Genomic DNA, 10,927 nt, shown 5'->3' with positions numbered 1-10,927 from the left:
GTAATCCCACTTTCCCCTAGAGGAATATCTGAAATATAAGCAAAAGCTTATGCACTAAGATATTCAAAATGGCATATTTGATGCTATAGAAATTAATGTAGCCCAAATGCTTGAAAATATAATGTTATACAAATTATATTTATACCAAGAAATTACACGGCACTCTTGAAAATTATGTGTTTAAGTAATTTTTAATGATATGAAAATCCTTATCTAAATAGAAAAACAAACTATAAAATTTAATATGATCTAAACTTTGTAATAATGTTATAGAAAAAAAATACTGAAAGAAAATATACCAAAATCTAGTAGTAGCTATTGCTGGGCATTGGAATTACAGCTCATTTAAGTTTTCTTCTTTCTTATCCTTTCCTGTATTGTCCAAATTGGCTCAGGGTAGAGGCATTGCTTTCATAATTAGTATAAAGTAGGTCGTCAGCAAAGCCTGAGTCCTGTCTCTTGCTCTCCTCTGCAGACAGCATGAGCTTCACCACTCGCTCCACCTCCACCAACTACCAGTCCCTGGGTTCTGTCTAGGCGCCCAGCTATGGCCCCCTGCCAGTCAGCAGCACAGACAGTATCTATGCAGACGTCTGGGGCTCTGGTTCCCAAACCTCCGTGTCCCGCTCCACCAGCTTCCAGGGTGGCATGGGGTCGGGGTCCTGGCCGCAGGGATGGCTGGGGGTCTGGCAGGAATGGGAGGCATCCAGAACGAAAAGGAGCCCATGCAAAGCCTGAACCACCGCCTGGCCTTCTACCTGGACAGAGTGAGGAGCCTGGAGACCGAGAACCAGAAACTGGAGAGCAAAATCCAGGAGCACCTGGAGAAGAAGGGACCCAGGTCAGAGACTGGAGCCATTACTTCAAGACCATTAAGGACCTGAGGGCTCAGATCTTCGCAAATACTGTGGACAATGCCCGCTCATCTTGCTGCTGATGACTTTAGAGTCAAGTATGAGACAGAGCTGGCCATGCACAGGCTGTGGAGAGTGACATCCAGGGGCTCTGGAAGGCCATTGATGACACCAGTGTCATTTGGCTGCAGCTGGAGACAGAGATCGAGGCCCTCAACGAGGAGCTGCTTTTCATGAAGAAGAACCATGAAGAGGAAGTAAAAGGCCTACAAACCCAGACTGTCAGCTCTGGGTTGATCTTGGAGGTAGACGCCCCCAAATCTCAGGACCTTGCCAAGATCATGGCAGACATCTGGGCCCAATATGATAAGCTGGCTTGGAAGAACCGAGAGGAGCTTGACAAGTAGTGGTCTCAGTAGATTAAGGAGAGCACCACAGTGGTTACCACTCAATCCACCCAGGTTGGAGTTGCTGAGATGACGATCACAGAGCTGAGACGTATAGTCCAGTCCTTGGAGATCAACCTGGACTCCATGAGAAATCTGAAGGCCAGCTTAGAGAACAGCCTGAGGGAGGCAGAGGCCCACTATGCCCTGCAGATGGAGCAGCTCAATGGGATCCTGCTGCACTTGGAGTCAGAGCTAGCACAGACCCGGGTAGAGGGACAGTGCCAGGCCCAGGAGTACAAGGCCCTGCTGAACATCAAAGTCAAGCTGGAGGCTGAGATCACCACCTGCCACGGCCTGCTAGAAGATGGTGAGGACTTCAATCTTGGCGATACCCTGGACAGCAGCAACTCCATGCAAACCATTCAAAAGACCACCACCTGCTGGATAGTGGATGGCAAAGTGGTGTCTGGAGACCAATGACACCAAAGTTCTGAGACATTAAGCCAACAGAAGCAGGATACTCTTTGGGGAGCAGGAGGCTAATAGAAAGTTCAGAGGTTTAAAAAAAAAGCTATAAAAGTTATTTTAGATTTCTTGCTTCTGCTCCAGCCGTGTAAGATGTGCCTGCTTCCTCTTTTCCTTCTGCCATGATTGAAAGTTTTCTGAGGCTTCCCCAGAAGCCAAGCAGATGCCAGCATTATGCTTCCTGTACTGCCTATAAAACTGATGGTTCTAGGAAAGATGTTATAGACAAATGAGAATGATGCCATCCCTCAAAATGTTATAAGGACATTTGGTTAGGGACTATCTGGACAAGTAGAATGGATGGATACTGGCTGGATGAAGGAAGAACATTCTGGAATTTAGGGCTAAGAGTTGAAGGCATTGAAAAAAGAGACTTGGTACTTGAACCCTCATCCTGCCTGACATCTTATCCTGCAAACTTCAAGAAGTTGACTACACCATGAGAGTCAAGCCAAATTTGGGAAGTGAGAAAGAGATAAGGCTTTTCTGTCAAGAAGAGGGACAGGGGCTGTGCATGCTTCACTTTTCAGGAACACGTGGAAGAGTGGGAAAAACTCTTCCACCCCTTTCTTCTCATATAGCACAGAGTAGTTTGATGGTGACAAAAGAGAGAAATCAGCCTGGGCACAGTGGCTCACTCCTGCAATCCCAGCACTTTGGGAGGCCGAGGTGGGTGGATCACTTGAGTTCAGGAGTTGGAGACCAGCCTGGGCAACAGGGTGAAACCCTGTATCTACTAAAAGTACAATAATTACCCAGACATGATGGTGCATCCCTATGGTCCCAGTTACTCGGGTGGCTGAGGCACGAGAATCACTTGAACTGGGGAGGTGGAGATTGCAGTGAGCCAAGATCACACCACTGTACTCCAGCCTGGGTGACAGAGCAAGATTCTGTCTTGGAAAAAAAAAAGAGAGAGAGAGGGATCCCTTTCTACTATTGCGCTTTCATCACTCTAATTGTTGCTATTGTTATTCATCTCCCAAGAGTATATGGGAAATCTACTTCTCACTCAGTCCATCCTCTTGTACCTGCAGGGAGACTCTCCAACGTTGCTCACTGTTTTGAATTAGCACATTTCTTTGCAGTCCCCCGTATCCACTAGGATACATTCCAAGGCCCCAGTGGATGCCGGAAACCGTGCATAGTACCATACCCTATATATGCACCAATTACTTTTTTCTTCTTAACAATTTCACAAATAGAACATCTGTTCTTACCGTAGATCTTCACAACCTTAGTAGAGAATTTTTTCTTTTTTTTTTCTTTTTTTTCTTTTTTGGAGACAGAGTCTCATTCTGTCTCTCAGGCTGGAGTACAGTGGCGTGATATCAGCTCACTGCAACCTCTGTCTCCTGGGTTTGAGTGATTCTCCTGCCTAAGCCTCCCAAGTAGCTGGGACTACAGGTGCCTGCCACCACTCCTGGCTAATTTTTGTATTTTTAGTAGAGATGGCATTTCACCATATTGGCCAGGCTGGTGTTGAACTCCTGACCTTTTGATCCACCTGCCTTGGCCTCCCAAAGTGTTGGGATTATAGGCATGAGTCACCGTGCCCAACCCTTATTAAGTCTTTAAGTGGGAAGCTTTTCTTTTCATTTTTATTTTATTTTATTGAAACATTATAACTGATCATTGAAGAAGATAGTGTTATCATTCCATTCTGACAAAACCAATTAACTTATCCAAGCATGTGCATGCTGTACACAGAAGAGCCAAGGTTAAAAAGTCCCTATTTTTACTTATTTTTTTTTAGATTCAGCAGATACATGTGCAGGTTTCTTATATGAGTATATTGTGTAATGCTGAAGCTTGCACTTTTAATGATCCAGTCGCCCAACTAGTGAGCATAGTATCAAATACATAGTTTTTCAAGTCTTGCCCCCCTCCTTCCCTCCTCCTTTTTGGAGTCCCCAGTGACTGTTGTTCCCTTCTTTGTGTTCATGTGTACCCAATGTTTAGCTCCCACTTATAAGTGAGAACATGTGGTATTTGATTTTCTGTTTCTGTGTTAATTTGCTTAGGATATTGGCCTCCACCTCCATCCATGTGGTTGCAAAAATCTTGTGCCTTTTAATGGCTGTATAGTATTCCATGATGTATATGTACCACATTTTCCTAATCCAATGCACTACTGTTGGGCACCTGGGTTGATTCCATGTCTTTGCTATTATGAAGTGCTCCAATGAACATATAAGTGCATGTGTCTTTTTGGTAGACTTACTTATTTTCCTTTGGCTATATACCCAGGAATGGGATTACCGGGCTGAATGGTAATTCTATTTGTAGTTCTTCGAAAAATCTCCAAACTGCTTTCCACAGTGGCTGAACTAATTTACACTCCCACCAACAGTGTGTAAACCTTCTTCTTTGCTCCACAATCTCACCAGCATCTGTTAATTTCTGACTTTTTAGTAATAGCTATTCTGACTGGTGTGAGATGGTATCTCATTGTGAAATTCCCTATATTTTTATGATTCTCAGGCAGTATCATGGGTCTGTATACTGACCCATGCCCTGGGCATGACTTCCACATTGCAGAATTGACAAGTTGACCCAGAAATGCATTTCGGGCTGAGCAGACAATTATCAGAGGAGCTGGCTAGACCACAGCTATGGTCAGATGTGTCATAGGGACCATGGCCTTTCTGTAGGCTCATGGTCAGAGGTGGAGAGGAGATGTGAACCTTCTTGTGAAAAAAGTCAAAGTGAAAGCTGCCCTGTGGTGATAGGTGCTGGGCCTCACCCACCAGATCCTGTGCATCTCCTGGCCTGCTGGGCTCAGTCTCCACCCCGCTGCTTGGCACTCGCCTGGCAGAATCTGAGTGACGCCTTCTACACTCCCTGCCCTGCTCTGCCACTGGCTGTGTCTGAGTCAGAGGATCAGTACTCAGCAGCAGACTCTCCCAAAACCCATCATCTGGGCTGAACCCAGTTTCATGATTCCAAAGGCAAAGCCGGTGACCATCTGTCACCAGGGAAATTCTGGGGCTGTTGAATACCAGCTGTGCTTTGAAGGAAGCCTTTCTGCCATGGAGAGACCAAAACCCCCTGAACGGATTAACAAAGTTGAATTCCACATCCTGGTCACGACCTCCTGCACGGCAGGGCTATACAGCTGTTTCTATCTGACTGGGAGCTCTGGTCAGGGGCCAGTGACTCTCTGGATCTGGTGGTAACAGGAGGGAAGATCCAGTCGCGTACAGCGCAGATATGGGAATCTCCAGGTGGAGTTCCCCGTGGGCCCTGTGACCACAGCCCACAGAGGGACATACCGGTGTTTTGGTTCCTATAACAACCATGTGTGGTCTTTCCCCAGTGAACCGGTGAAGCTCCTGGTCACAGGGGACATTGAGAACACCCAGACCCCACCTCTTCTGGCTCTTGGGACACCTACCTTTTAACCACGCAGACGGGACTCCAGAAAGACTGTGCCCTCTGAGACCACACTGCCCAGAATCTCCTTCAGATGGGCCCAGCTTTCCTTGTCCTGGTGACTCTGGTGTGACTCCTGGTTGAAGACTGGCTCAGCAGGAAGAGGACTAGAGGGCGAGCCAACAGAGCTTCCACTTGGGAATACAGGAGAAGTTGAGAACACAAAGACCTCTTGAAGAATGACCAAGAAACGCAGTGGCCATGGGTGGAACTGAAAGCTGATCTTGAGCCTGGACGGTGGGAGCTCTGTGTTGGACCCAGGGAGAAGGGAGTCATTGCAGGAAAAAGGGACAATGGCATTCCATTTGTCAAAGCATCCTGGAGAAGAAAGGAGGTCGGAGAAACAAGCTAAATTTCTTTGGGAGGCAAAAAACAAGAAAAAAAAGTTGTTTTCAAAACTCAACTTAAGTATCCCTTCTTCGGAGAAGAAAGGTCCTTTTCTCCTATATATATTTTATATATATATTTTTTCATGTATATATACATAAATATAAATTATGTATAAATAAATATATATGTTTATTTATGTACATATACATAACTAAAAGCATGGTCCTTACCAAACACAATCATCTACTGACCCACCTGTATCTTTCATTAGGATTATGAGGGCAGGGATTTGGTCTTTTACCTCTGTGACTGTGGCATCTATGAATTGTGTGGCATGTAACAGATTTCTAACAAATATTTGCTTTTTGGAGGAAAAGGGAGCTGTTGCTGTTTTTAAACTTTGGACCAGGACAGGGGGTCTTTATTATACAGAACCTAAGAATTAAAAAACCCATAATTTATCAAAACAAACTTTTTTGAAGAAACACTAGAGTAAAACTTTTTCGTGTGTGTGTGAGTGAAATATGCAGAGTTAGTATCGTTATAAACAAAGTCCAGGACTCAACGAAAGGAATAAAGTAAGAACAGAGTGGAAACATGAGGCATGTTGTAATTATTCCCTAAACTACAGTAACATGATATTAATATTTCCCTCAAAATAAACTCAGAATTTAACATAGTGTTCTTCCAGACGAGTGTGAAGGCAGGCAGGTGTTTTCCCAGTGCTGTTCTCCTTGGGAGCTGTCAGCTTCAGTGCACTATTTCACAGCTAGACTGTAAACAAACGTTAATTCCAATTGGCTCAATATACATTCAACAGTAAAATACCAGAAGTGAGTGGTCTCTGTTGTTCTCCAAAATGTGGGATCTTGAACAGACTTTTATCGTGAAAATGTTCATAGTTTGCACGTATCACTCCCAGCTGGAAGTTGTTGTCCAGTTTAACAGTTACATAATATAATCTTTTATGTGAGAATTTTGAATAGCACAACAGAGACAAGAAAACAGACTAACTTCTTGGTATTACCACATCTTGGCGACAAGTGAGAGTCCTGTTTAAAATGTAAAGGAAATCTTATTTGGTGAATCCTGTAATAGGTGGGGGCTGAGAGGGAAATCTAGGTTGCTGGATTTGTCACTAGGGTGTCCTCTACTAATAACCAGAGGGTTCCAGTTAGTGTCACCTCCCAGTATGAAAATAAATTTTCTTTCAGGCTTCGTTTGTGCAATTACACGTGTGTGGAGTGGCAGGTGGCGCCTTTTTTTAGGTCCTGATGACCTGGAGGGTGACTCGTAATCACCCTGAAACGTATGAGGACCCTAAGGAAACCTCCCCTGGGGGACAGAAAGGGCTGGGGTTAGAGCCAGTGCGTTGGGGCTCGACTGGCACCTTCTGGTGTGAGCGGCACCTGGTGGGGGTTCCACACGGAGCCGCAGCCAACAGTGCCCGGGCCCCCCACCCCTGTTCTGAGCCCAGGCACTCCGCTCTGAGCAGCGCGCCCCCAGCACCCTGACCGCCTCCGCAGGACCCCGCGCTCTACCCCCAGGCCCCGCGCCCCCTAGCCCTGGGCCGCGCCCCACATCCCTCCCCGAGCCGCAACACCCCACCGGACCGGACTCCCTCGAGCCGCCGCTCGTTGCGGGCCTGAAGCGCAGCGCACCTACTGGCCAGAGCTGCCGAGGGCGGGAAAAGTGGCCAACGGCTGCGCAGGCCCTCGGGCTGCTGAGGAGATGGCGTCGATGGCGTCGGCCTCCAGGGCCTCCGTGCCCGCGGACTCATTCCGCACCATCAGCCCGGGCAGGCGAGGCGAGAAGGCTGCCTCCGCTGTCCCCGGGGACACGGCGGCCGCGACCACCCTGAAGGGCACCGCGATCCCAGTGCGGTCGGTGGTGGCCTCCCCTCGCCAGGTGAAGGGGAAAGCGGGCCGGGAGGCGGCCAGGCTGCGGCTCCAGCGCCTGCCCGCGGCTCAGGCCGAGGACCCGGGAGAGGCGGCCGAGGAGGAGGAGGAGGAGCCCCTGCCGTCAGTGCCTGAGGATGAAGAGGAGGCTCAGCCCCTGCCCCCAGTCTGCCTGTCCCGTATGAGGGGGATGTGGCGGGACGAGAAGGTGTCGCTGTATTGCGACCAAGTGCTGCAGGACTGTAAGGTGAGCGGATCCAGGACAGGAAGACGACGGTCAGAAGCTCGCCGGGGCCTGGGGGCAGGCATCTGGGGCTTCCCTCGGAGGCGGATGGGGGTCCACAGGGCACAGCGAAAACCTGCGTTTCAAAAAATTAAATGGAGTCAACCTGTGTAGAAAGTTCACCTTGTTAGAGGTGCCCGCGTCGTGCCCTAGAGGAGTTAAGGTTCGAGTTTCCGACAAAATTCGTCAGTTAACGGGACAGCCCTAAGAGAATTTTCTGAGAGCTCCTAAAAAATGAAGCTATATTGGCCTTATCATTGCACAGGCATGAATCTTGGTACCTTTATTTAACAGTTTCTGCCCAAACATGAGCAAGATCACTTAGCCTTGACTTTTACACTAGAATGCTAGAAATTAAGAGTACTTCCCACTCAGCAGTCCACGAGGTGGCATGATATATATATATATATGTATGTGTGTGTGTATATATATGTGTGTATATATGTGTATATGTGTGTGTGTGTATGTGTGTGTGTGTATATATATATATTATTATTATTTTTTTTTTTTGAGACGGAGTTTCATTCTTGTTGCCCAGGTTGGAGTGCAGTGGCGCAATCTTGGCTCACCGCAACCTCTGCCTCCCGGGTCGGGTGCAAGCGATTCTCCTGCCACAGCCTCCCGAGTAGCTGGGATTACAGGCACGCGCCACCACGCCCGGCTAATTTTGTATTTTTTTTTAAGTACAGACGGGGTTTCTCCAGTTGGTCAGGCTAGACTCGAACTCCCGACCCCAGGTGATCCGCCCACCTCGGCCTCCCAAAGTGTTGGGATTACAGGCGTGAGCCACCGTGCCTGGTGGCATGATTTTTTTAATATAGAGAATACGTATCTGATAAAACGGAATAGAGCAAATATTTCGTGTTTCTAAGCTAGTCTTTTAAGTTGTAGCAGAAGAATTTGTGTACCTGCATATTCATTGCGGTGATATTTATAAAAAGTTGAAAATTCAGACTAAACAATAACTAGCTGTCTTATCTATGAATTATTCCAGTGAATAGATCTCTTTTAAGTTTAATTTTTTGTTGGTCATGTTTTCCACTAGATGTGGTTTCAGTTAAAATCTGTAACTTTCCAGGTCGTTCATTATTTAAGGCTATATTGGTTCCATTTGAAAATAGAAATCAATAAAAAAAAAAACAGGTAAAAATCTATAATTTCATATATTTATACATAGATACATTTTTTTCTCTTATTAGGCAGAAGATGCTGATGAAGTTATGGGTAAATACCTATCAGAAAAATTAAAGTTGAAAGACAAATGGCTTGGAGTCTGGAAAACTAATCCCAACGTATTCTTTGTGAAATATGAAGAAGCTTCTATCCCTTTTGTTGGTATACTGGTTGAGGTAAATAAATTTTATTTGATCTTTGTTCTTTTTGAATCAGTTTTTTTCAAAGACTAAAATATGACTATTATTTGGAGATTGATACACAAGAGTTGACACATTTTACTTCTGTTTTAAGTCTCTGAGAAAATAGTGTAAAAAGAAGGTAAGGGGAATATTAGTGCCTACAAACCATTATTATTAAATGGAATCTAGTAGTATCAGACAATATTTATTAGCCTAGTTTTTGCTCAAATAATGTAAAAATAACAAAAGTGCATTTCTTATAAAATTAGTAATTTAGTCTTTAACAAACTTGGGACTTCTTTTTCTGTCTTTTTCCTTTAATCTTCATTTATCTGAATTATGAAGTTTACTTCAGATGAGGAAAGAAAACGAAATGGATCAGAAAACTATTGGCAAAATTTGAAATTTTTTTCCTTTGAAAAGTACCCTTTTTCGGGAGACTGAGGCAGGAGAATGGTGTGAACCCAGGAGGCGGAGCTTGCAGTGAGCCCAGATTGTGCAGCCTGGGCGACAGAGCAAGACTCCGTCTCAGAAAAAAAAAAAAAAGAAAAGAAAAGTACCCTTTTAGTATAATATCTTCCAAGCCTTTATCTGATAAGATTTTTCTTTTTTCTTTTTTTTTTTTTTTTGAGACGGAGTCTCGCTCTGTCACCCAGGCTGGAGCGCAGTGGCACGATCTCGGCTCACTGCAAGCTCCGCCTCCCGGGTTCAGGCCATTCTCCCACCTCAGCCTCCCGAGTAGCTGGGACTACAGGCACCCGCCACCTCGCCCGGCTAGTTTTTTGTATTTTTAATAGAGACGGGATTTCACTGTGTTAGCCAGGATGGTCTCGATATCCTGACCTCGTGATCCGCCCGTCTCGGCCTCCCAAAGTGCTGGGATTACAGGCGTGAGCCACCGCGGCCGGCCTTTTTTTTTTTTTTCTTTTGAAACAGAGTCTCGCCCTGTCTCCCAGGCTGGAGTGCAGTGGTGTGATCTCGGCTCACTGCAACCTCCGCCTCCCGGGTTCAAGCGATTCTCCTGCCCCAGCCAACTGAATAGCTGGGATTACAGGCACATGCCACCACACCCAGCTAATTTTTTGTATCTTTGGTAGAGACGGGGTTTCACCACGATGGCCAGGCTGGTCTTGAACTTCTGACCTTGTGATCTTTAGTAGAGAAGGGGTTTCACCATGTTGGCCAGGCTGGTCTCGAACTCCTGACCTCGTGATCTGCCTGACTCAGCCTCCCAAAGTGCTGGGATTACAGGCATGAGGCACTGCGCCCAGCCCTAATCAGATTTTTCTTTGTTAGGCCTGTAGGGTAAACATTGTGGCATGTTTGATTCTGTTAAAGGTCAATTATCCTTATATAGAAATTAATATTTATAATCACAAATGGTACCCTTGCCCCAGATAGATAATTTAAATCTGTATTTTTGGATACAAGAAAAACTTATGTAACTCATTATGTTATACACTACTTGAAAACAATTTTAAAATATATGTTCTATGGAAAAGTCAGTGTCAGTTTCACAGATAAAGAATGGCATCTGGGTGTGGTGGCTCATGCCTGTAGTCCCAGCACTTTGGGAGGCCAAGGCAGGTGAATCACTTGAGGTCAGGAGTTTGAGACCAGCCTGAGCACCATGGTGAAACCCCCCCATCTCTACCAAAGAAAACAGGCACACACCTGTGGTCCCAGCTACCCAGGAGGCTGAGGTGGGAGGATCACTTGAGCCTGGGAGGCAGAGGTTGTAGTGAGCCTGGGGGACATAGTGAGACCCCATCTCAAAAAAAAAAAAAAAAAAAAGAATACCATATTTTCAGTCATAGAGATTACAAAGGAATGTAAAAGATTCTTGGGATTAGTTAAT

At 45.8% G+C, this 10,927-nt stretch overlaps 1 protein-coding gene and 2 pseudogenes across 1 annotated transcript in view; all 3 read left to right on the top strand.

Annotated features, from left to right (window-relative positions):
• The first annotated feature begins 206 nt into the window (after positions 1 to 206).
• On the top strand, positions 207 to 1,745 carry LOC715311 (keratin, type I cytoskeletal 18 pseudogene; annotated as a pseudogene).
• A 462-nt stretch (positions 1,746 to 2,207) lies between these two features.
• Positions 2,208 to 5,517, top strand: LOC114677081 (natural cytotoxicity triggering receptor 1 pseudogene; annotated as a pseudogene).
• A 1,290-nt stretch (positions 5,518 to 6,807) lies between these two features.
• Positions 6,808 to 10,927, top strand: part of SHCBP1L (SHC binding and spindle associated 1 like) — a 48,583-nt gene continuing 44,463 nt past the window's right edge. The window contains 6 exon segments of the mRNA XM_077982142.1: positions 6,808 to 6,945; positions 7,060 to 7,143; positions 7,145 to 7,183; positions 7,185 to 7,280; positions 7,283 to 7,678; positions 8,914 to 9,063. Coding sequence (XP_077838268.1) covers positions 6,808 to 6,945; positions 7,060 to 7,143; positions 7,145 to 7,183; positions 7,185 to 7,280; positions 7,283 to 7,678; positions 8,914 to 9,063 — 903 coding nt within the window.

This window comes from Macaca mulatta, chromosome 1 (assembly GCF_049350105.2).
Source record: "Macaca mulatta isolate MMU2019108-1 chromosome 1, T2T-MMU8v2.0, whole genome shotgun sequence".
Taxonomy (NCBI): domain Eukaryota; kingdom Metazoa; phylum Chordata; class Mammalia; order Primates; family Cercopithecidae; genus Macaca; species Macaca mulatta.
Note: the sequence above shows the minus strand (reverse complement) of the source record. Positions and strands in the feature narration are given on the sequence as shown.